Below are 26,497 nucleotides of genomic sequence, written 5' to 3' on the forward strand. Positions count from 1 at the left end.
GGAGCAGCAGCAGAGGAACAGCTGGGCTGGGCACAGCGTCCGTGCTGCCGCAGCTGCACGGGGGAGTGAGAGGCAGGGTCCCGCACCCCTCTGTGTAAGAGGGAACTGTGGCTGGCCACGGGAGGGCTAAGCATTTGTCCCCAAGGTCCCGTTTCCTCTGTGCTGTCTTCCCCACTGGCCACCACTGAGGCACAAAGATGTGCCCGGTGCTAGGATGCCCAAAGGTGGGAAGGCGAATAAGGAAAGCTTAAGGTTGTCGCTTCCATCTCTGTGAGGCCAGGGGGGCAAAACCAGCAAGTGGGCTGGGGCAGATCTTAGAGAAGAAAATGAGGACACTGAAAGAAATGAATTCTCTTTCCCTACTGAATCTAAACCGGCCCGCTTTCCCAAACTTTCCATTCTCAATGAGGAAGTCTGACCGTCCGCTTCCTCAGAATCTCTGCTACCACAGGATTCCGCCCTGGCTCCCCTTCCTGTCATGGCCTCCAACCCCCTCCTCCCCATCCCCCGGAGCCTGTTACCTGGCAGGGAAAACTCAGGACAGTTCTCCAGCTGCTCTCAGTGTCCTGCCTTGGCCAATGTTTTCAGAATATTGGGGGATCATGGGAGCCATGTAAAAACATACCCTTCCTGAGAGCACTGAGTGCCGAGCCAAGTCAGGGGGAGGTGGGGTTGTTGGTGGGGGGGTTGGGTGGGTGCAGAATAAGAGGAGAGGAAAATCCTTATTTGCTTTTGTTCAACATATTCGGGTAACTTGCAAGCAGATAAATTCTGAATGCTTTTTGGTTTTTTTTTGTTGCTGTTGTTTTATTTTGATGGGATTAAAATATATAAGCATAAATGACAGCAAACTCCATTTTGTTGGGTCTAGGGTGACTAAAACCTGAGGGGAGATAAAGCGCAGTGTACATCACCCAACTGTGGGGGCAGTGGCCAGTTTCACTGTGAGTGTGTGTGTGCGTGTGCTCCCGGAGCTCACGTGTGCAGGTGTGCAAGCAAAAACTGGCCCTTGGTGTCCAGAACACAGGGGCAAGGTCATAAATATGTCCCAATAATATACATAAAAAAGCATTCTGAAGTTGCTAAAGATGATCCAAAAATGTCAAGTTTAAATTCTATTTTTTAATGTCCTAAATGCACTGAGGTCTCGGTGTTTATTTCTTCTCGAGTCATTTCTGATTCTTTTGCCTCTTAAGATGCAGAGAGGACCCTGGCTGCATTTTTACCATTTTTCAACTCTGAAATGAGAGGGAAAAGGTGCCTCTGCAGAGGCCATGGTGAGTGTGGAAAGGGCCTCTAACAAATGGCTAGCCCCTTCTTGGGAGCGCACGGGGTCTTGGCCCTCAAGCATAGATGCCCAGCACGAGTCCCGTTGGCATGAAGGGATTTCAGCCCAAAGAAGAGGACCTAAGTTTTAAAATGCCATGAAAATTTGGGAGATTCTACTTCATGTCTGAATTTGACATGTGAAATTCTCCATACTGCCTCCTTGGCCTAAGCCCCCGCCCCACTAAAAGAGAGGCCGAGAGTAACTCTAGCCTTAGCACACCATCTGTGGTTTCAGCACTGCCCCACGGGGAGAAAGGAAGGCTGTGTTCAGATGCTCCCAGAAACAGGGCAAAAGGGAGCTCTGCATTTGCTAATGGGCGGTTCCATTTCTGGAATGTGGACAAGAGGCAGTGCTCGACTTTAATGTTGCTAATGGCACTGGAACGGAAATTTAAAGGCTTAAGTTTATAGTTCAAAGCCAATTTCCTTCCTTCTCATCATTCCCTGTTGTTGGAAAGTGGATAACCAGAAGTCAAAAGAAATTCAAAGTTATGACCTTCAGAATGGGAAATGAAAAATGTCATCTGCCTAGGCAAATACATATTAATATCCTTAATATCCCAATCTCATTTTTAATAAAGTTGCTTCCTTCGTATACCAGGGATTTACTAATGGTCAGCTGATAACTGGAAATCTTTTTGATTGTGTATCTTTCGAGTGTGTGTGTGTGTATGTGTGTGTGTGTGTAAGGAAACCCAGTCTTCATTCCCTAGACATTGTTTTCTCAGGATGGGGACTGTTCTTACATAAGCCAGTATCATGTTAAAAGCAAAACAAAACTACTGTTTGATGCTTATCATTACAGCACATTATCCTTTGTGCAAAATGTGGGAATGAGTCTTCCAGGGGATCCCTGAGCCAAAGAGAAAGTGAGGTCACTGAGGTTGGAACAGGGGCAAGCATATGAAGGAAAAAATCTTGTAAGTGAACAGAGAGCTTGATCTGGGTGATCTGGTAGCTGTGGCTGGAAAGATGAGGAATGGGAGTAGGAGGAACAAGGGGCAGGAAGAAGGGCAGAGAAAGAGGCTGGGGGGTGACAGAGAGGGGGGACGGGGAGGGAGGGGAGACAGGGAGGGAGGAAGGGGCGTACACGAAGGGGCAGGCTGGGCGTGAGGAGAGGAACAGGAGAGGGGAAAAGAGAAGAAAGAGCCCGAAATGATCAAAATACTAACTCAAAATTAAATCAGAAAACCAAAGGCAGGCACATGGTTACATACATCATCTGATTTCGCCAGCATACTTACGAAGAATGACGTGGGTGATAACGAATGCAAATATAAAGACTGTCAGAAAAGACAGAGATAAAATAAACATATAAAAAAATCTGTAGTTTCTTTTCCCCACACAGTTGCCTACCCAGGGACAGTGGTGATCAAACCGTTCTGAAATGAGAGGCAGAAAAAAAAAAAAAAAGGAAATCAGTTAATAGAATGTCTTTTTACTCGAGGGAGCCCCTCCCTGCCCCCCAATACTCTGACAAACCGTCGACTCTTGAACGGTGCCGGGGTTTGGGATGCTGGCCTCCGCACAGCTGCACACCCCATCTAACTTTGACTCCCCTGAAATGGAACTACTGATAGCCTTCTGTTGCTTGGAAGCCTCAGCGATCACATACACAGTCGGGTAACACATGTTTTACATGTTGTATTATTATGTACTCTACTCTGACAATAAAGTAAGCTAGAGCAAAGAAAATGTTATGAAGGAAATTGTAAGAAAAAGATAATACATTGACAGCACTGCGCTGTGTTTATGGAGGACTGCCCAGGAATCACTGGCCCCACGAGGTCCCGGCCTGTGCTGGTCAAGGTCAACTGTACCACAAAATCACATCCAACCACATATTTCCAAATGCACCACTCAGGCAAATGCTTAACATGAAGATGTTTCCAGAACAGAATCATTCTTCCAACAGAACTCAGCTGTTTTGAAAAAACGAGGAACACACCTTCCTCTCAAGCAGTAACTTAAAGGAATGGGAACTCAAATTCTTATCATGATGAGAAAAGATTTCCTTCTTCTGCAAAAGCCTCCGAGATTCACACAACAGTCTTCTGTCTTGTTTGTGTGCACGCATGCGTGCACAGGGGTGCGTGTGTGCGTGCGAGTAGCCACAGACAGAGGTCACAGGGGTGGCAGGACAGAGGGGTCTTCCTCTTGTTCTCACATCCCATAACAACCATTTCCCAAGGAATGTCTCCATTATTTCAATAGTTGTAGGAAAACTGTATTTTAAAAATCAAACTGTGATCTTCACGTCCAATGTAACACACTAGATTTTTTAGTCCGCAATTCTCAGCTAAGTTACCTGTAAAGGGAAGATGCTCTTACAGGCTTGTTGTGGGGTTACCTAATATCTGGGAGCGCATTTTTAAAAGTACACGGTGTTGGGGCGCCTGGGTGGCTCAGTGGGTTAATCCTCTGCTTTCGGCTCAGGTCATGATCTCAGGGTCCTGGGATCGAGCCCCACATCGGGCTCTCTGCTCGGCAGGGGGTCTGCTTCCTCCTCTCTGCCTCCTCTCTGCCTGTGTCTCTGCCTACTTGTGATCTCTGTCAAATAAATAAATAAAATCTTAAAAAAAAAAAAGTACACGGTGTTTTGTGGTTTGTCGAGAGAAGTTGCATGTCTTGATACCCCTGGCCTTGAGCCATTTCTAGGAGGAAAAATGACGTTGCCTTTTCTAGAGGAGCAAACTGAGTCCTAGAAAGAGGAGAGGAGACCCCTCAGGAGCAGGGGGGCCAGAAGCTGAGGCCAGGCTCCCCCCCATACGCTGGCCCTGGTGCCCCGCGGACGCCTGAGGGTTGACACTGGGTGCTCTAACACTGTCTCCCCTGGAAGCCCGCGGACAAATTCACATCTTCTCACTGCAGGAATTTCACACAAATTCTGTAATGCCATTGTGATTTGTCCCTCCCCTTGCAAGTCATGGCCAAGGGCTTCTCTTCTCTGCGGCTCAGCGGATCTTCCTTCCAGAAGGACTATGTGGAGTGTCCTACTAACACACTCACCCTGATTACACCGCCTGCCGCCCACGGGGGCCAAAAACACTGGGGGGCGGGGGACACCTTAGCTTTTCACTTGGGGTCTTCCCCAAGCTTATCTTCTACCCAGTTTTCAGATTTTAAATATCTATGTTTTAAAAACATACAGAGAGGCTTTTGGGAGGTGCGACTATGTAAGTAAGCCAGTCCAAAGCCAGGAAAGGCAGAGGGTCCTTTCTTTCTGGTCACCTGTCATAAATCACTCATCTCCCATGTCTCCTGCAAGCTTGCTTCTTGAAAAGGGCACAAGGGACATTCGGAACAGTGGTGGTAAAGGAACTGTAATATCCATCCTAGCTCTCAAGGTGCGTTATGGAGAAACGGCCAGTGTGAACAGAGGAGCCAAAGAGAGATTTCAGAGCTCACTGGCCTAGTGACAAGCTGCTGGCCAGTACGAAGCTGACACCTGCGCGAAGGGATCTCTGGTGGCGGTCCCCTGTCCTGTGTTAACGTGGGCTGCCGAGTCCACACAGCTGGAAAAGTTAACTCCTGTGCCACCTCATTTCTCCCAAGTCACTGGTCTACACAGACTATACGAGAAGACGTCTACACAAAGAAAGGCAAAAAAAGGAAAAAAAATCTGAACCAACCAGATATTCCTAAGACTTTGAGTCTGTCATTTTGAGAAGCCTCTTTTTCTTGATCCATGAGGACCGAACAAGGGAATGGGAGGTAGACACCTGGGGGCACAGGAGGACATGCTAGATTGGAACTTCTGATTCCAGCTGTGAAAGCCGATTTCCAAGCCCCAGATACGATGTGGACTGAGCCTCTGCCTCAAGTATCTATCAGCACAGAGGACGCCAGGGCTTGGGAGGTGTAACTAGCACTGTGGACACGGCCCCTCGAAGCACCAGGGTCTTTGCAGCCCATGGTAGACCGTGGCTAGCGGGGCAGGTGGCTGTTTTCTTTCTAGCTGAGAAGTCTTAGCTAAGCGGGAACTCTGGTCTTCCGGCGGGAGGCAGAGCAGCTGGGGAAGGTGAGGGGCAGGAGACCCTTGCTCATGGCGTCTGGGAGGGTCCTACGAAACCAGGAATGGCGGGAACGCCGGCTCTCCCAGCGCCCTCCTCCCAGCCCCTTCCTCCACGTCCCTCTCTGCCCGACTAGCGGCGGTGGCCTGCCTGCTGGGGCTCAGCTTGGGCCCCTTCTCCTCTCCATGGATTCTCCACCACGGGGAAGTCTCTCTTCATCCCATCTCTCTTCATCCAACCACACACTGGTGATGCCAAAATGGCATGGGCCACCTTCAACAGGTCCTGTCCACTCTACCCCCACTTTTCTCCACAATCATTCATTTTTTGCTTGTGTTTGCCAGCGCTATGCTAAGTCTTTAATACATGTTTGTCAAATGGCTGCATAAACGCTCATACTCCCAAGAGGACGTCCACGCCAGCAAGCGTGTTGCCCAACACTGCGCTCAGTTGGTGCACAGCAAAGCTGGCACGAAGCCCGCTCCATCTGCCTCCGGGACTCCCGGCCACAAAATGCATGTGGCCCTTCCTGAGTATTCTGCAGGTGCCCGGTGCCATGCCAAGTGCCAGGAAGGAACACAACAGCAACAACAACACTCCGTGGCTTCAAGATGCTCCTCATCTTATTGGATGCGATGCTTTATTTTCAGACTCCAACTTTTCTCACACTTAAGGAGTGAACTCCTCACTGAGAAAAGCTACTTTAGCATCTCACGCAGTCTGCTCTCTCTCGCCAGTGCTGGCAAGCACACCGCGTCCTCCCTTTACGGGTCGGGGATAAAAGCAGGACAAGGGGTGCTCACCCCGTCCTGCATGTCTCTGCTCAGAACACATGTGTCCTCGCTCGGAGTGGAGGAAGCTCAGGGGGCACCTGGGGCTGTTCTGAATGGGAAGACTCCTGTGACTCAGTTTCCAGGGAGAGGAGCAGACAGGAATTGGGTATAGGCCGAGCTGGAGCAAGAGGAAGTGTGCATGACGTGCCCTTGGGGAACCTGTGGGAAGCAGGAACTGCCTGGGCAAGAGGTCATCTGAGGGAGGAGAAGGGGGACCCAACAGCTGGCAAAGGTAGCTGCATGCGTCCGCAACATCTGGGACGTTTCGAACAGCTGTCACTAGAGGTCAGTTTGTGTATTTCCTGCAGGGAAAAGTTAAATGGAGTGTCATCTGTCCTGGGGTTCGGGGTGGCGGTGGGTGTATGGGGTGTTGTGGGAGAGTCTTTTAAGAATAAATTTTTTGGAGCTGCTGCCACAGCCCTGGATTCTCAAGTTTGGACCCTGCCAGAAGGGAGTGGTCTCTACACCGTGGCATTTCTGGAGGGTTCCTTTCCAAAGCACCAGGAGCTATTCCCTGTGCTGTCGCACTGTCCTGGATCCGTGCTCAGCCTTCCCTGCGCACCGGAACAGAGCCTGACGGGAGGGGGACAGCACAGAGGGGCAGGGCTAGGTGCAGACAAACATGGAAGGTTCTCTGAAAAGACTGGAGATCCGAGGAGCTAGCTGGGGCACCCTGACCTCAGCGCTGTTAGCACCACGCTGCCCTGTAATCATCTGTGAATTGTCCTCCCCTCCTTCCCCAGGTGAGTGTGCAGCAAGAAACCATTTCTAGCTACCCGAACAGCCTGGCAGACACTCAACACACAGGCACCAAGCCAATGAAGAGATGCCTTTAATGGCTTTTGGTAGGTATCCAAGCGATCGCTGGTTGCCAGGTGCAGACATGGAATATGCTGGTGAAAGAGAAGATTTTGGGCGAGCCAACCTGAGGAAAAGGCAGGGGTCCGTGAGATCTGAAAGCACTCAGACAAGCCTGAGGGGTGGCAGCTGTCGACCAGAGCACCAACTGGACAGTCAGTGTGAGTCATCGCATGGCGAGAAGGGGCCTCTGGCTTCTCCCACTAACAGACGGAGGCGGGGAGGTTTTATCAAAAGCTCCAGAGGATGGACTGGGAGACCCAGATGCTATGGCTGGGAGGCAGGCCAACTTCAAAAAGTCACCTGCCCTGAGATCTTTAGTGGGGGAAGGAGGCCCCAGAAAAACGAATTATGGTCTTACTTTGTTAGCTCAAAACTCAAAATAATAATGAACACAGTATTATTAGTGATGATTGAAGGTACCGTTCATCGGCTGCCTGTTACGTCATGATGTATTATGTGTTGTTAGGATTACTTTGTCATTTGTCATTTATCCTGGACAACAGCCCCATTGTAGGTGCTATGCCCACACTTTACAGAGGAGGGAATCACCCAGAGACACTCTGCCCATCGAGAGCCGCAGGTTTGGAGGGGAGACTGTGTCTCTCCTTCAACTAAAGGAAGATCAGGGGAAGGAATGGAATAGGAAAAAGACCCCAAACACAAGGAAAACAGGAGCGGTATTAAAACTGCGCGAGGATAGAACAATCTACTGAAACATTAAGGCAAAAATATTTGCACAAGTTGTATTTGAAGGCTGCCAGAGAAAGGAATACAATGCTTTAAAGTTTAAGAGGTTAAAATCTCCTCAAAGTCTGGCTCTAATATAGGCCCTCAAGAGTGGAATCAATCCAAAGATAGAAGCAGACCGTACCCTCAGTCCAGGCAGCCGCGGACCAGAAAATTCTGCATTTTCCAGACAATGGTTCTGGGCTCTGGTTGGGCTGCATCTCAGCTTGGTTGGAAGGGAAATAATCCCAATTTCCTCCTCCAAGAGCATCTTGGGAATCATGTGAAAAAATAGATGGAAATATACAACTGAAATTTAAAACTCCTAATTTAAATGTTACCTCAAAATTAAGTTAAATGTTTTCAAATATATGAAATGGGAAATTATTTTTTCTTTAAACCTAGGGCTTTTTTTTTTTCAACATCCCAAATTAGAAAAATCTTGCCTTATGAGATATCTTTCTTTTTTGTTTTTTTAATAGATGAAATATTAGAGTGGTACATATTGTTATCTGGCCTTTATGATTCCCATGCACTTCTTAGACACTAAATAATTCATACCGTTCTAAACTTTTGGTAAGGCCCAAGTTAAAACAGCTTTGCTGCTATGTTCAAGGACTGGTTAGGTTTCTGGAAAACAGCCTGGGATGCTCATTCCACTTCCTCCTCCTTCTCTCACTCTTACCCACTTTTATCCCCACGAGTCCTTGCCAGGCACTGTGCTCAGTACTTCACACGAATGGTGTCCTTAACTTCTCAGGCAACCTGGTAAGGTTGACACTATTATGCCCATTTTACAGATGAGAAAGTGCAGCTGGAGAAGTTGGCACTAGAGTCCAGGTGTTAACCCAAACCCTAAACCACCACCTGTTCCTGACTCCCGGGCTGGTCGCTGTATCAGATGGGCCTAAAGGCCCGGCCCTTGCCTCCTAGAGCAGCAAACTTGGGCACCCGCAACCCAGCAAGACCTAGCTAGCTCAAGTCTGGGGATGCCTGCCCTCAATCAGGAAGTCCTCCAATGTATCAAATGATGACCACATTGTCAGCAGAGGGAAAATCAGAAGAGGGGTCTACTTTGGAGACATATGGATTTGACAAATCTATCGCGACTGTGGGCTTTGGGGGTTATTTGGGGCAAAGGGACATATCAGGGAAGGTCTTCTACCCCACTGCTAAGGAGTAAGGGTCCTTATCTGAAGATGAATTCTACCTGTAATATCATATTGACTAATCTTGTGGCCTTCATTTATCATCTCTACATGGGGACTCAATTTCTTCATGTGTAAAAAGTTGAATTCGATAAGCTCCAAGGCCCCTGTGAGCTATAAAATAAAATGCAAAATGACTCTGTTTTCTTAGTCCCTGTATGGATTTTTTCCAGTCTTGAGCCCTTGCAAATGGCCTATAAATTAAGATTCTACAGCTTTTAGCTCTATTGGTTAAAAAACTAAAACTTCCCATGTAAAACCAACAAGTAAATGTAGAGTTGTTGTAAACTTTACAATGCAATTTAACGTCACCTTGGGCAGTGATGTGGAATCAAAGCATGGTCTCATCTGCACCCAACCCCCCACCCCTGCTCTAGCTTCTCCATTAACCGGCACAGTACTGAGCCTTTTTGGGCATTGAGGGAGGGGACTTGACAACACAAAACTAAGGTGCCTTTAGCTCCCCCAATGGCAATCTGTACACATTTCTATTTCCTTGAATTGTCTCAGTTTGCTTAACTTCTGTTTGTAAGGCTGGTTTCCAATGCTGGGGGAATTTTCTGCTTCTAGAAGGAGGGGAAGCACGCAGGGGAGAAGCCAGCCTTTGGAAGCAGCTGTGCCATGAGGGAGACCATGGCTGAGAAACAAAGATGATAACAAAACTTGAAAAGAGGGGGGAAAATGAATGTCTTTCCAGAGAAGCAAAGAGAAATAGTATCTCCCCAAAATGGGGAGGAAGGCAGGAAAAGACAATTTAGTTTGTAATACAAATAGTTTTTGAAAAGAGATATAAGAAAGGTAATAGAAATACGATGACTTTAAAAAGTGAATCAGCCCATTATGAGGTAGAAGGAAAGAATTCTTAAATTTGGGGTCCTAGGGGGGCATCCTAGGAAGTGTCAGCTCCAATGAGGCAGGCAAATGGCACTGCCTTCTCCGGTCTCGCTGTCCCAGCATCTCTGGCCTCGGGAAGACTCAGATGAGAGCCCCACTGTTGAGCTCTTTGAGCTTCCTGGAATTTAGTTGCTGGATTAGAGCTCTGGCTCATTTTGACAAAATCAGTAATGTAAGTTCAAATTTGCATATCCTCAAGACAACAGTCTTGAGGCATGGGTGGTCCCTGCTGTGTGGTGAAACTCTGAAATAAGCCAGTGCCTGGGCATTCAGGAAGTCTTACTTCCTGGCAGTCATTCTATGAGCCTGCCCAGACCCCTCTCAGCCTTGGCTCCCCACTGCCTGTGGGTTTGCAGGGCCAGAAACGCTGTCTGGGAATTCCTCTTCATTCTCCACAGAATAAAACTATCTTCTGAGTCTGAAAAAACAAGCTCGTGCTATCAACCAACACCCCTCAGAAACTTCTCCATGCCTCTCTAGTAATTCCAGGCCTTGAAATCAATATCAACATCACCTGACATCGGAATGACTTGAACATCTGTAGGGCTTTCTGATTTTTAGTCCTTGTTAGTGTTCGCTTATCTTACACCGGCCCTGGGAGAGAGGCAGCCCAGGTGCCCGGGTACAGGTGAGGAGAGTGAAGCCGGGAGCAGGTGGAATTGCCAAGGCCCTGGTTGCTCCATGCTGGGTCCGGGTCAAGAACCACTTTTGATGTCCTGTTGCTGATTTCCTCACGTCCCCACACTTTTCAGTCACGTTCTTTCATGTCCCATCACTGTGGTTTTGAAGCCCAAAATGAAGGTTTGAGAACGAGGGTTTCAGAAGTGATTTATCTCATGGGCACATTACACACGTAAAGCTGATGATTCTAAGGCTCTTCAAAAGCTGTCAATTTGACTACGGACATATATGGTTGGAAACCTGCGCTCCTGATGGGAATGCTTTTCTGGAGTAAGCCCTTCTACGATCTTGTAGCAAAGACCTGATGTCGTCTCGGGCACAGAGCTGTGTCGATGAGCAGGATACAATAACTCAGTGGAATTGATGATGAGTCCCTTGCATAACAAACTCTGATGCGTTCAAAGTAATAATCTTAAAAAAATTACCCAGAATGAAATCTTTTTGCAAAGCTTCTGAGACATTTTATTTCTCTTAAGTTGAAACTGTAGACCCAACTTTATGACGAGTAGGGTTAAAACAGAAGACCAGTGCAAGGAAAGGATGGCAAATATGTACTGTGCTTTATATATTTTAGGGTGCTTTCCCATGTAATAGCTCATCCAGTAATATACCCGTGTCCACTCTGTGTCTCGTGGCTACCACTAATGACTATGTGTTACAAGATGATGAACACAGATGTGGGACCGGAGAGTGACAGGGGCCCGTGCTCCCCCTGTAACCGTTCTTTAGTCATGTGGCCAATATTCATATCTGTAATATTCGTAATTGTCCCCAATTTTGCATTTCGAAAAGGTGGGACCCTGAGGCACCCACCCTGCCTAGCACGCTCAGAGTTAAGGCCTTCTGGAGGCTCAGTGCAGTTATCCTACTGGATAGTCCCGGCTGCCCTACTTTGCAATACAGAATAGAAGAAAAGCCAGACTCAGATGGGCTGAAGGGATATTTGATGCTCAGAAGTCCCCTGTAGGGTTTTCCCAAATCCTCACAGCTGCTGTCACTCTGCGCAGATGTTCGGCCCCTCAAGTATCTGCGTCCCCAGCTGCTTGTGTGATTGGCATTCCGGGACATGTGCCTGAGATTCCACAGTCCCTTTGTCCCTTTGATTCAAGGCTTGGTGATCTGGTGCAAACATCCAGGTTTGGGAGGGTACCGTTGAGGGTATGTAACCCAGTCATTCCTATTGAGCACAAGGAACTGAGGGTGTGTTTGGATGTCACTCACCCCAAGCTCCTTTACTTCTCTTACTGATACATTCACCTTGACCAAGCTCTTGCTATCCTTCCAACGGCCCACTAGGCATTCCTACCTACCGGTCTTGTAGACACCTCACCTTCAGTGGTCCAAAGCTACATTCATTATGCTTCCCTGTTCACTCTTCTCCTCACCACTGGCTTTGTCTTAGCAAATGGTGCCCTCGAGGCATCTGGCTGCCCAAGGTGGAGAATGTACTTTCTGCCCATTCCTCATATGCAGCTGGGCAACAGGACTGCCCGCTGTATCCTGCTGTCTTGTTCATGCTTCTGCCCCCGTCTCTGAAGGCCATCGCAGTAAATATGCCTATATCAGCTCTTCTGTGAACCACTGTCAAACCTTCCGGGGGCACCCCATCTGTGTGTGCTCCACATGGCTGCTAGAAGGACCACCCAAAGCAAATAAGATCCCATGAGCCCTGTGCCTGTACTCCCTGTGCGGCTCCCGCTGCTGGGGCCTCCCCATTGGGTGCAGCCTTGATGGGACATAGAACTGCTGAGTTTCCAGAATGAGCTCCTTGGGTGCTGGGAGGTCCCTCTCCCTAGTCATTCACCTTTTCTTCCCTTTCAACTAGAGGAGACAGACCTCTATTGGTTTTATATATTGAGTTTCCCCATTATATTGCATTTTCTAAAATGGCCCACTGCTTACAACCCCCCTGCCACCCCCACATACTACAACCAGCTAGTAAATGTTCCCTGTAATTATTCCGAGCAGTCCCAAGTTAAGATCCCAGTATGTATGGTATCCCGCTCTTGTTAAGTGACAGCTTGGGGGAGCCCTGTTGAAAGGCCACTGGGTTCTCAGGAGAAAGGACCTGTGACCTAACCCTAAAGGCTGATTTAGCAATGTCCCCTAGGCAGGTCTGTGGGTCCCAGCAGCTGGATATATTACTGTCAAGTTTCTTTCCAATTCAAATATTAAGATCATAGGGCTGAATACAAATGTCAGAGATTGAAGTCAACTGAGTCTGTCTTGCACAAAATTAGGAAGTGCTGGTAGGCTTCAGCAGCAGAAACTATAAATAATTGATAAGAACTGGTCCTCTTATAGACCCGGGGTAGGCCCAGAAGGAACCAGAGGCTGTAAAGCCTTCAGACTACAAAGTGCTACATAAATACTCCCCCTCCCACCAGAATCAGATCAGCACTGATTTCTCAGAAGCTAAACATAGTGGGTTGTCTTCTCGTTGGTGGCTGTTGTTCACGAGAAGCGTGCCAGCACTTCCCTGAGTCACTCTGGTCTAGCCAGTGGATCGTCAATTACTTTTTTAAAACAAGGCACTCAAAAGAAGAGGTCAAAGGTTCTCTCATAATTATCAACATAATTTGTGGGGTCCACTGCAAAATGACCCTATAGGGCATCTTATAGAAAAATTCGTAAGATGGGTGGGTGCCTGGATAGCTCAGTCGGTTAAGCATCCGACTCTTGATTTTGGCTCAGGTCATGATCTCAGAGTTGTGAGATCAAGCCCCAAGCCGAGCCCTGGGTCACCTCTGTGCTGGATGCGGGACCTGCTTAACATTCTCTCTCTCCCTCTTCTTCTGTTCCTCCCCACCCACCCCTGGCACACGCAAGGGCACTCTCTTTTTCTCTCTTAAAAAAAAAAAAATTCGCAAGAATTTCAAGACAGCGACAGCAGAGCATTAAATCGACCTTGTGGTCCTGCACAGCCATGAAGCCAGACCTGCTAACTGCCAAGGGTTTATGGTCTGGGAAAGTGATTTTCTATCGAGGACAATTAATGGCTAGAAATTCCATCGGATTGTCTGAAAGGATTTACAAAGGGCATCTAAGAGAGAAGTACAGCAGGGACATGGTGATGGACTATTAAACCTGCAGGAGGCTGACGTCCCGTCCCTTGTGGAGAGCAAGTGGAAAATGCCTCGCTGCTGACAAGGCCAGAGCTATGGAGCTCAGGTCCAGCGGCCAGGCCAGGGGAGGCTCCTGCTGCTGGCCCGGGGCTGCTGGAGGTGTGACTGAGGACGGCATGATAGGGGTGAGGTTAATGAGAGAAGAAGGATGACAGGGAGGACGCAGGAGGACGCCAAGGCTAAAGCCCATCCTCTTGGCTACAGTTTCCCACCAATATCAGAAACTCAGGTTTCTGGGGGCGCCTGGGTGGCTCAGTCAGTGAAGCGTCTGCCTTCGGCTCAGATCGTGATCCAGGTCCTGGGATCGCGCCCCACGTTGTGTCCCCTGCTCAGCAGGGAGCCCTCTTCTCCCTTTCCCTCCGCTGCTCCCCCTGCTTCTGCTCTCTCTCTATCCTTCAGTCAAATGAATAAATAAAAAATCTTAAACAACAACAACAACAAAAAGAGAAACTCAGGTTTCTGACCTCTAGGGCAGTGGTTCTTAATGCTTTTTATTCCCAAATGCTTTGAAAATCTGATGAAAACTGTGCCCCATCCCCTCCACGCCCTCATACACAGCAGTTTCCATACAACCACCCCAAGCCTGTTCTTAGACCCTGGGGTTAAGAATGGTTGATCGATGGTTTCCCTTGCTGAAAATGAAGCAACTCACTTCAAACAACAAATTTTCAAGTTGAGTTGTTCTAAGAAGGCAGGCAGATGGGTCTGTTCAATGTGCCCCCCTCGGGTCCTGAGGAGCAGTGTCCTAGAGCCCCACCCCAGCTGGAGGACGGCTCTCTGCTTACCCCGCGTAACTTCCGGCTGCCGTGCACCCACACGGAGCGTGAGTGGCTTTCCTTACCGGAAGGGCCCATGTTTTATTCAGGGTCTTTCAAACTAAGGGCTGTGATTAAGTAGTGGGTCATGAAATTAATTTAGTTGGCCACGACCAGCATTCCGATTTTAAAAAAGGAAGACAAATAGCCTGGAAAATACCAAGGCATCTCATGTAATCAAGTTACTGCTTCACGAAACATTTATATACATCGAGTAGCAGCGAATATGCATTTCTTCCTGTGAGTTGCAGGAAAGAAAAGAGTTGGAAAGCAGCTACTGCTTTATTCACATCTGTAGCTGGCACAGAGCAGGCCCTCAGATACTTGCCCAGTGAATAAATGGATGTAGGTATCCTATCTGCAAGAGGCCAAAATACATTCTCAATCATGCCATTTCCATGCTCCCAGAGCTGTTATCAAGGGTATTAGCTTCTGATCAAACTTCTATTTTATAACTTTTTATCTTTTCTCTTGGAGTCTGAAGATGTTATTTGTACTTCTTGAACTTTGAGAGTTTGTGGGTGGGGTGGTGAGTTTTATTTAGTGTAAATTTTGGGAAGGAAACGTTTTTGTTTCAGTTGAGAGCACTAACATAGTGAGAGAACTAAAAAAGCAATATACCTTTTTTTTTTTTTTTTTTAAAAGAGAGGAAGGTGAGGTGGAGAGATGAAGGTAGACATAGCCAGAGGAATGTTTAATTTTTCTTTTTCCTTTCCTTGCCTCCTTCTTTTTGCTCCCTCTATTCCCAAATATTAACGGAGCAGCTTCATGCCAGGTAAGGTGCCAGCAGCTGGGAACACGGAACGAGGGAAAGAGATACCGCCTGCCCTCCTGGAGCACACACTCCAAATGAGCCTTCTATCAGGACAGCCTCGTGCATGCAGGCAGAGTTCAGAAAGCCAGGAGAAGCTTCCCAGGTCCCTCCCCGAAAGGCAGGCAGGAGTTCACAGAGGAGAACTGTGGCTTGTTCCAGGAAAGGCGAAGACAGGGAGGCCAAGCCGGAGAGGTGGGCAGGGCACACATCCTCATGTTTGACCGGGTTAAGGATGTCGGCCTCCTTCCTAGGAGCCACCAGCAGGAAAGCACTTTCAAGAAGGGTTCGAAGATCACATTCTGTCTGGAGTTATAGAGGGGGGATCAGATGGGGAGAAGAGACAGATGGAAGAGGCCACCAAGAGACCCCTGCCTGGTCATGATGAGAGGTGAGGGCAGCTTGTCGCTGGCCCTGGCAGAGCAAAGGTAGGGGGGTACGTGAGTGGAGCTGGGACCTCCCGAGTAAGAGAGAGTCCTGTGATGGACAAGGAAAGAGTCAAAAGTGACTCTTAAGTGCTTGCCACTCCAAGTGTGACCCACAAACAGTTTGGGTCTCAGCAAGGTGAAGGTCATGGGAAATGCTGATGTGGGATGTCTGTGCTCCCCAGGTGGAGATGTCAGAAAAACAGGGGGCAGCTGCTGGTCTGGAGCTTGGAGCTCTGAGCTCTGAGCAGAGGTCTGAGCTAGAGCCATAAACTGGAGGGCAAGATTTCAGGAAGACAAAGGGAGCCAACACACTTCCCAGGGACAAAGCCCAGCACAGACTCCCCAGGGACAAAGCCAGGAACCACACATGCATCAAGGGAGACAGCAAGTCAGAAGGACACTTAGGGAAGGCACTAGGGGGATAGAGGGTGGACAGGGAGACCAATAGAAACAGACTTTCACGAGGTGATTGCTTGTGGCTTTCCTGGGTGTTGAAAAAAAAGTATTTTTAAAGCAGAGTTGCAGTTTGACGATTATAGGCAGAAATGAGGCAAGCACTTCTTAGCCAGATAAAAATAAAACCCACGGCCGGAGGTCCAATCTACCTTTGGCTCAGAAGGAGGCCTTGGAGCAGCACACACAGACACTGGGCTGGAGTCCCATGGCGCCCACCCAAGACGGGTCCTGTCCTAGCACCGTCTGCTCTCAGCCCCCTGCAAGCTCCTGACCCCACCACTCGCTACCCTCCCTTTCCCCGTGTTTGTCTTTTTTGCTCTCTTCTTTCTCTTGCTGTGATTTTTCTAGCGCTTCCCCACCCCCCTTCTTTTCTTCCCTCTATGTGTCCGACTTCAAGGACACCAACTAACCACTCCGGCTTGACATTGTAGCTCTGGCTCTCTGCAGCTGGTCCCATCGTTTCTAGGTCCTCAGGTTTAAGCGGCTATGGATGGAGTTCTGGAACGAGGGCCAGAGGCTTCCGGGCAGTCAAGCTGAGTTATGTGCCATAGAGACCGGTCAGCGTGCCATGATTCACTTAAAATACGTGAACTCCATTTTTCTTTAAAAACATTAATTTTTTTTTAATTTAAAGATTTTATTTACTTATTTGACAGACAAAGATCACAAGTAGGCAGAGAGGCAGCCAGAGAGAGAGGAGGAAGCAGGCTCCCTGCTGAGCAGACAGCCTGATGTGGGGCTCCATCCCATGACCCAGGGATCATGACCTGAGCTGAAGGCAGAGGCTTTAACCCAATGAGCCACCCAGGCGCCCCTAAAACATTAATTTTTAACATGGGGATATAATCATGCTTCCAAGAGATAAAGGGCTCAAACCCTCATTCCCCTATCCCAACGCCATGAATTCAGTGAAGCACGGACTCCTGCTGGCTCTTCCCCTGAAATATTTCTGGAATCTATCCACATTGTCTTTCCACCTCCATGGTCGCTTCCCTAGCCTGCGCCAAGGGAACCTGCCAGGGCAGCATCCCTCCCACTCATCTCTGTGGCTCTGTCTTGCCACCATCCACTCACTGTCTGTAAGGTGGACAGAGGCCACTTTCTGAAACACAGTAGGGTCACTGTGTTGTCTCCTGCTCTCAGGGTAAGACGGAGGATCCTCAGTGGGCTTGGAAGGTGTGTGTTTACCTTCTGCCTCTCATTTACCTCCTCCCTGACTGCCTGGACTTTTCACGTCAGCCTCTTCCTCGGGTCCCTCCCTCTGCCTGACAACCCGTGCTTATCCTGCGGTTCTCAGATTGGGTGCTCCTTCCCCTGGGTTAGGAACCTCTCCTGCGTGTTCCCACCTGTGTACTTTTGAATTGTTCATCTGCCTCCCCATTCCATGGATGCGGCCCTGCGTTACTGGGCGGGTACCTGCAAGCTTGCAGGTGGGACCCAATCAACCCCATTCATCGCTGTCTCCCCAGTGCCTGCCTTGCATGGGGCCTGACAATCGACAGTTGGTAGACATCCCTCCGACAGCTGAGAGAGGTGCTTACAGAATCACACGTCCAGCCCTAGAGGATCAATAGCCTACAAGCCCCCTGCTTCCCTGAGCACGGGGTTTTAAGAATCCCAGACACACATGCTGGGGACCTTCTGTCCTCCAGCAAAGCATCAGCATGATCAAAGATGGAAAAAATGCAGGTGCTTTTTTGTTGTTGTTGTTGTTGTTGTTCAGCTAACCGGACTGAAAAATAAACCTACAAATCAATTACTAATAATGGTTTTTCAGGCATAAACCGCTGGTGGAAAACCAGTTACTTTTATCATGTGATAAAAGGCATACTCCTCTATTATGATATCGTTGTGAATTTAACTCCTAAGCGTCAAGAATATGCTCTATAATACCACCTTATTTTTGCCCACTTCCAGGGGAAAGACATGTGGCACAAACCATTATACAACCCACGGCGGGGGTGGGGTGGGGCTGGGAAATGACCTTTGCTTCAAATCTAAGATGACACCCAGTGAGCCTTTGCGGGAAAGCCTAAATTTCTTTAACTACACCAAGGGTTCTTTTCTTCCCAGTATTTCTCAGTGGCATAAAGAGATTGAGACAAGGAGAGTGGGGAGGAAGGGATTCTCAACAACTTTTAAGGAACTTTCAAGAAGGATTCTGTTTACCCAAGAACCCAGAGAGTTGGTGAAGACAAGCTCAGACGCTCATCCCGCCACTGAGACCGCCCACCCGCCTCCAGGAAGCTATGTGTCTGTGTGCTGCACACCTGCATTTCTTGAGAGAGAAAGAGGAAGAAAAAGGGGAAGGAAGAAGAATGAGCCCAGTGTCATTGGTCTTCTTAAAAAAAAAAAAAAAAAGCTTGTAAAAATGGCATTCTTGGGTGTCTGGGTGGCTCAGTTGGTTAAGCGTCTGCCTTTGACTCAGGTCATGAGCTTGGGGTCCTGGATCCAGCCCCACATCGGGCTCCCTGCTCGATGGGGACCCTGCTTCTCCCTTTGTCCCTCCCCCCACTTGTGCACCTGCTCTCTATCTCAAATAAATAAATAAAACCTTAAAAAAAAAAAAACACCAAACAACCAAAAAACAAATGGCATTCTTGGGGAAAAAAAAAAAGTTACTGGGTATTACTTGAAAAAAAAAATTAATACAGTCCATCTGGTAGGTGGTGGGGTGGAGAGATGTTACCTGTCATCTTCAGAAGTCTATTTTCTAACAAGTGAAGAGTCTAAACAAGATTTAAGCGGGGTTCTTAACTTCTTGGGTGTGCCGTGACCCCTGCCAGGAGCCTCCTGAAGCTTACTGGCCTCCCCTTCCCTATGTGTTTTTAAATTTATAAAACACATGAGAGGACAAAAGAAACCAAAAATCAGTATTATTTTCAAAATAATTAAAAAGTTGCGACACAACAAAATGCATGCTTGTTTATTCATATGCCAAATAACAGAAGTTAGATTTTATCAGTTGTTGTAATTGTGAAGCAGTGACAAGTGGAAAGGTTGGTCTACATATCTGCAAGGCATCAGAAATGTCTGTGGTTTCTCGTGGTGACTAACCCTATTTGTGTGGTTTGTGGCCTGTATATATAATTGAAGGATATATTAAATTTCATTGAGAGGTTCGTGAGAATAAAGATGGGATTGTTTTTCCTATCCAAGCTCATGGATCCCTGAATTTCATCCACGGTGCCCAGATCAGGAATCCCTGCTCAAGGCAAACTCTAGAAGCAAAGTGTTTGGTCCCTGGTCAGGCCATGTCCTTGGAGGGAGCCAGGCCCGGTGACTGAGCTGCATTTCTCTAGCAGGGGCCACAGTCTACCTATCCTCATGGCAACTGAGCTCCGGCTCTGAGGCTGTTGGAGCCTTGCTCTGTCCAGGTTGCTGGGGTAGATCATGGAACTCTCTCCCATGTGGGGCCCACGGCTTCCACTCAAGTTGCTGGTACCTTCTGATTCAAGTACACAGCTCACCTCATTAAACTCTCCTCTTGGATCTTAACAGACCCATGGGAGCCCTGAGAAGAAGGCCCAATCCAAGTACAAAAAGCCTGTATTATGTCAACTCAAGAGGGTAATATACATGTCAATTGCACACATGAGAGGATTCTAAGGATCCGAATCACTTACACATGTCCCTTGTCTTGCTAACCTCTCAATAATGCCAGGACAATAAGCAGTGTGATGAGTTTACTTAAGACTTCGCATGGGCCCAGCGAGTTCGTGGCAGACGCTCACCTTCTCTACTCATCCGGGAGCCTTCAGAAGCTCTTAGAGGTTTGTGAATGCCTGTGACTCATCTTCCTACTCTCCCTGCAAACTGCAGCCCTGCCCGGGACCCAGGCACAGAGCCTCATTCAGTGTTGGATGAATGGCGTGTTTCTGCTGGAGAGGGATAGAGGTTACGGTCTTTCCACACAAGTTAAATCCTACTGTCTGCCTCCTGCTCACCTTCTGGCCCAGCTGAGTTTCTCCCTGCGATGCAGCTGTGCATTAGAGCTTTCCCACAGGGCTTGGGAGGACAGCTTCTTACCCAGGCTACTGGAGTCCTGCTGTGTGACCATTTGCAAGTTCCTGCCCTCTCTGAACCGGAGTTCTCTATCAAATGGGGGTGATACTCTCTACCCCCCCTAATGCACAGGCTGGTTGTGAGCAACAGATGAGATAAGATATAGAATCACCTCCTAAAGTAAAAAGCCTTCCCTAAATATATGATGATGTCATAAAAACCCAGGAACTATTTGAGCGTACATTGTTTCTGTGTATTCATTTCCTGTCCTTAATAAAAAATGTAGCAATCTCATGTTACAGGCACAGTAGTAACTTTTTTTACATTATTAATTTTCATTTTTTTAAAGATTTATTTATTTTTAGAGAGCAAGCGAGCATGTGTGCAAGCAGGGGCAGAGGGAGAGGGAGACAAGCAGACACCCCACTGAGTGGGGAGCCAGACACAGCTCAGTCCCACGACCCTGAGATTGTGACCTGAGCCCAGATCAAGAGTTGGATACTTAACCGAATGAGCCACCTAATGCTCCACGTTACTAATTTTTAAATAAGTGATTCTTCTTCCCCTTTTCCTAACTTAATCTTTCCATGTCAATGAGTCTTTTAAAATACTTTCCAACCTTTTGAAAGTAAAATAAAACTTAACATATTCTAAAAAACCCAATTATTTCCAGAGCTTTTCCTTTTCAATGTACAAACTTATACTAAGCTTTCAAAACAAAAGCACACAGGTTACTGGTCACTATCCCAGTGGCCAGCCTTTAAGAGCTCAGTCCTGCCCGACTGCTGCTGACAGTAGGTGGAATTCTGTGAAACCTTTATCGTTTAACACCCAACAGCGAGCAGCGGGATCAGCTGGTCGACCACAGATATGTTGGAAGAAAGAACTTCATAGCTGGTGATGTATATTTTATCCTTTGCTTCCCTAACTCCCAAATCCATTGCTGGAGGACAATTTCACCTCTAGGCAACTCAAGAAAACAACAGATGGCTGGACTATAAGACACTCTATACTATAAAAAGATGAATAGACACACAGCTTAGAAAGTGACTGGTCTTCAGTCTTCGAGTCTCCCTGCAGGTGACAGATTGGTTAATTTCAGCAAATACTCACTTTCTTCCCTCTTGAGATAGAATATCCTTCCCTGCGCCACTGACAAATCACAGTCATGGGCATAAGGCCATCTGACTTGTTTGGCCAGTGGAGGCTTAGCACATGTGCTCCTAAGCAGGGGCCTTAAGAGATACTGCTTGCTTTGGTGTCCTATCACCTGGTCCAGTGATGCACACTGGGAGAAGAAGACATCCCTGCTGGCTGCAGTCCCTCCATCCCGGGTCCTCAGAATCAAACTGGAGAAGACTCACCCTCCTCAATGCCCAGAGCCAAGCCCAGCCAGTTCTCAGAACTGCCCGTGACCCACAGCCACACGAGAAGGAGAAGTGCTATTTATTAAAAGCCATGGAGATTTCAGAGGATGTTTGTCAGACAGCATCGCTGGATAGTAGCTAACAGATACATCTCATCGACTCACTTTACACTGTGAGATTAGCCCTCCTAAGGCCAGATTTTGATCTTGTTCCAGCAATTCTTGCTAGTGGCTGAGTCTGGTCCCTCCTTCTTGGGCCACATCCGGAGCCTCAGGGTGGCTGCCATCTAATTTTTCAAGATTTTCCTCCCATCTCATCCCTTTGTGAGAATTCAGCTAAAATGACCATCCTAAGGTCAGACTAGCTATCCCGAGTGTTAAAAATTTGTCAGATATTCTTTATGGTGTTAGTGAACTTTTCATATGTAGGCAGAAAACTTCTCAACGGCAGGAGTCCTGTCTTGTACTTCTTTGCCCTCTCCACCCACATAACAATCTGTTGCTGGAGGCCAGTTCCAATTCTAGGCCACTCAAGTCAACAGCCAACAGCATGACGTATACATACGTTTGATTTCATTACAAATGCTTACGTTACTTCTACTCCTGTTGGCAAACTGTGTCCACATCCACCTCAGACACCCAGAGAAAAGATGGCCGTAAGGGGAGCTAGAGGAGAAAGACAGCCTTTTTGATGAGTTTTCAACATTTCCTATGCATGGTTTCCAGCAGCCTCCAAAAGATGGTGGTTACTTATTAATATTAAAATCTCAAAGTGGCTAATCACCTTGAGCAGTTTTTCTTCTAGAAGTGGCTGCCTTCTGTCAGAAGAAATGAGCAATTCGTGAGGCTTCTGCATGGCCTGACCTCCAGGCTGGAACCCTTGCTGATCCCCTGGCTCTCAACCTTGACTGTGACTAAAATGCAGACTCCTGGGCCCACGTAGTCCATCTTAAGACATTTATACAGACTTACATGCACTGACACCTAGAACAAATGTGTTGTGATTTGTGAATCTACTTCACAAATGTGTTGTGAAGTAGATTCTTCTGCAAGAGGAAAGCCTTCGAGGAGTTTCATTTTATTTTGGTTATAGCCTCAAAAGCACCTCAATGTTAATGTTCTTTTTAGAAGAAACTCCTGGAAGCAGAACACAGAAGACCTCATTGTGGGGAGAGCATGTTGAGAAAGAGATTGCCAGGGACGGGGCAATGGTGTGAAGACTCCACGGACAGTGCAGAGCCAAGAGATGAGCTGGGGCCAGCCAGGAACCCAGGAGAAGGGGAGCAGGCGTGATGTTCGGGACAGGAGAACTAACAGGAAGAGACAGCAAACAGCATGGAGGCAACCAGAAATGGTTTTCATTTGACGCAAGAGGAGGTGAAAAGACTTCCAGGAAAGAATGTCATCTTACCATCAAGTGAGTCAGGAAGGTTACTTGGAATTCTGTCATCTGTCACTTAAGCTAATAACACTGAATCATTGCTAATGAGTGACTTCATTAAAACTCCCCTGTCTTTCTGAAAAAGGACTTAAGCTGCCTATAAGCAAATCAGGAAGAAGTCAGTGCCAAAAATACATGCCCCGAGGTCTTATTTATATGCTCAGAGGTGGGTAAATTTGGCTCTGAACTTCTGATATGACTAAAACCTTTAAGGAACACATGGCAGTGTTCTGCACAGCCATGAACCGAATTCTGGCCCAAAGTGTGAGTTACATCACAGTAACGGTGACAGTCCCTGACTTTCTCTTCATTTAAAAAACCCCCTTCAGCCTTCGGGCCACCACAACAGGAGATCAGAGAAAAAAGAAAAAAAAAAGAAAGAAAAAAAACACCTCCAAGTTTGTTTTTAGCTATAAGAGCTCACGACTACAGGTATTCACTTTGAGTTGGAGGTAGGCACACAATTATGGGAGGCACGCAGGAACTTTCCAGAGGTCCATGAAGGTGAAAACAGGGCTGGTGGCTTGGATCCAAAAGCATTAAGATGATTGACAGAGTTTGTAGTTTAGTGACAGGACCTGTTGCTTCAACCAAGGATAAAGGACAAAACTCCGGACACTGAGGAAAAACTGACAGGCTACCTGGAAGGGACTAGATGTCCCGAGGAGCAGAAGAACCCAGCCGTGTGCAACGCCTCCTAGGGACTGCTTTCAAGCATTTGCACAAGTCTCCGAGCTTCTGTCCTGTCTGGTCTGCCCAGTATGTTGACCCACTGGGTCTCCTGCCTCCAGCAATGCAGTAACCCCCTCCTGACACTGCACGACTTGGCACAGGGACCCCCCCAGTGAGAAGTCTGGGCTCCAGAAGACCCCTCCCTGTGGTACCAGCCCTACACTGTCTTGGTGACCTCTGCCGTTCTCGCCAGACGGTGAGACCCTTCTAAACAAGGACTGTGCATTCTGATGATCGTTTCAGAGATTTGGAAAATTTAGAAGTGACAATGAAGAAAGTGTTCACATACACACATATACACATGAGTAGGCAGCCCTCAAGTCACTTTCTGCACCTGGTCTGTGGGTCAGGGACATGCGTTAGACCTCATGATATCCAACAGTACAGGTTTCCTTGTATTGCTTTTTCCCCACAGTGTTACTGGTTATTAATGGCTAGCTTATTCTTTTGACTTAACTGTGTAATTGTTTTATCTTGTCCCCTGCCTCACACTGGTTAATTTTATAAAGAATATTGTGGAGAGAGGGCGTCTGGGTGGCTCAGTGGGTTAAAGCCTCTGCCTTCAGCTCAGGTCATGATCCCAGGGTCCTGGGATCCAGCCCCACATCGGGCTCTCCGCTCAGCAGGGAGCCTGCTTCCTCCTCTCTCTGTCTGCCTGCCTCTCTGCCTACTTGTGATCGCTGTCCTTCAAATAAATAAATAAAATCTTAACAAAAAGAATATTGTGGAGAGAATGTATTTTGATTTCTATTGTGATTCCTAACTGATCTATGACCCCTTACTTTAATGTATTAATTTGGTAACTAATAACCCCACTACATTTTAAATGAGCTCTGATATTTGCTGGTACTAGTTCTAATGTTATTGTTGGTTTTCTTGTCACCTGCAACGAAGGGATTATTTTGCCTGCTTCTTTTTGACAGTGCATATTTATTTCATCTCATCTTCCTGCATTAGTTTAAGAAAGCTAGAAAAATGTTAAATGCTAGCCATGATCGTGAACATCCTAATCTGTGTCTAACTTTAATGTAAAATAACTCCAGTGTTTTGCCATAAAGAAAATGTTAGCTTTTTTCCTCTTTACAATCGTGTTAAAGGATATTCTTTTCTGTTAGTTTTTTTTATAAGTGCCTAGCAATTTGTACATTTAAACAACATCTCCTTCGGTCCCCTATCCCCCATTTTACTCTGTTTTTATGAGTATGGCTTTTCTAGATTCTGCATGTAAATGGTACCATACACAATTTGTCTTTGTCTGACTTATTTCACTTAGCATAACGTCCTTGAGATACACCCATGTTGAAGCAAATGACAGGATTTCCTTCTCTCACGCGGAGGAATAATATTCCATTGCATGCCTATACCGCCATCCTTATCCATTCATCAGCTGACAGGCACTAGATTGTTTCCATTTCTTGGCTGTTGTGAGTAAAGCTGCAATGAACACGGGGCTGCAGATAGCTCTTCAAAATGCAGTGGCTTTAAACAACACAAATTTAGTGTCTTGAAATTTTAACAGGTCTGGAGGTTGGCTCAGGGTCTCCCAAGGCTAGGATCAAGGAAAAGGTTGGGGGTGCAGGTGCCATTGGGCTTGGGTCCTCTTCCTTCCAAGCCTAGTGCGGCTGACAGCATTCATTTCTTTCTCGCCTTTTCCATATGGTCCCCTCCATCTTCAGGCCAACCATGCAGGATGAATCTTTCTTCTACTTGGAATCTCTGCTGTTTGCTCTGAAGGGCCCTTATGATTACAGTGGGCCCACTTGGATCATTACTTGGAGTCAGTTAATTAGGAACCTTACTGGCATCTGGAAAACCTCTTTGTCACGTGAGGTGACCTAACTGTGGGAGTAATACCATAGTATGGAGATCATGGGGCCCAAATTCAGCCTATCAGACCACCCAATCTTGGTTTGCCAAGTTTTAGAGTTAGAAATGGGTGCCAGATTTTATTAAATCTTTTCTTATCTATTATCATGATCATATACCTTTTGGCCTTTGACCTATTGATATAGGAAGAGACTTATTAACATTTTTAAAATTGCATTCCTGGGATAGGCCCTTCTAAGTCAAAATGATGAATTTTCTTATTATGCTGTTAGATTAAATTTGCTATGTTAGATTGAATTTGCTATGTTATCATGTTGACTTTTACATACATTTATTAAAGAGAGTCTTCTTTTTCTCATGTTATTTTGTTAGATTTTAGTGTTAGGTCTATGCCATCTTGGAGAAATGAACAGAAAAGCTGTCCAAGCTGCTCTAAGATCTGAAACGCTATTCAGAGCACTGGAAGTAAGATTGTTTGGTTCTGGCATCTTTCTTGGATGTTTCTTTAGTAAATTACTCCGTCTTTCATTATTATTAGTCTACTTAAGTTTCTACTCATTCTTTGACTCATTTTCCATAAAGTCATGTTTCACTGAGATTTTCAAAGCAATCAGCGTATTATATAATATGCAAACTAATGTAATTATTTTCTAATAACTAAAAATTCACCTATATTTGTCTTATTTGAATCTGTTATTTCTACTTTCTTTTTATTTTCTCTTTCAGTCTTACCAGAAGTTTATCTTTACATTGCTTATTTTCCAAAGAATCAGAGGTGGGATCATATTTATTCTTCTGTTTTCAAGGTCACTAATCATTTTCTTCCTGTTTTTCTTAAGCTTATTTTGCTATTCTTTTTCTATCCTCTTGAGATGGATGCTATGTTTGTTTATTTGGTTTCTAAATTCAGGGTCTTTTTGCACTAGATTTTTAAAAACTTTTTATT

At 46.8% G+C, this 26,497-nt stretch overlaps 1 protein-coding gene across 8 annotated transcripts in view; it reads right to left on the reverse strand.

Annotated features, from left to right (window-relative positions):
- The window catches only part of ZDHHC14 (zinc finger DHHC-type palmitoyltransferase 14), a 276,426-nt gene that overhangs the window by 46,933 nt on the left and 202,996 nt on the right, over positions 1–26,497 (reverse strand). For 6 of the 8 annotated variants that reach the window (XM_032338627.1, XM_032338622.1, XM_032338621.1 and 3 more), the window contains exons 4-5: positions 7,908–8,033; positions 2,574–2,711 (exon numbers count right to left, since the gene is read on the reverse strand). In XM_032338627.1, the coding sequence (XP_032194518.1) occupies positions 2,574–2,711; positions 7,908–8,033 (264 nt within the window). The remainder of the gene's footprint in view (positions 1–2,573; positions 2,712–7,907; positions 8,034–26,497) is intronic. The other 2 variants (XM_032338628.1, XM_032338623.1) reach the window with 1 other exon arrangement.

Source organism: Mustela erminea, chromosome 4 (genome assembly GCF_009829155.1).
Source record: "Mustela erminea isolate mMusErm1 chromosome 4, mMusErm1.Pri, whole genome shotgun sequence".
Taxonomy (NCBI): domain Eukaryota; kingdom Metazoa; phylum Chordata; class Mammalia; order Carnivora; family Mustelidae; genus Mustela; species Mustela erminea.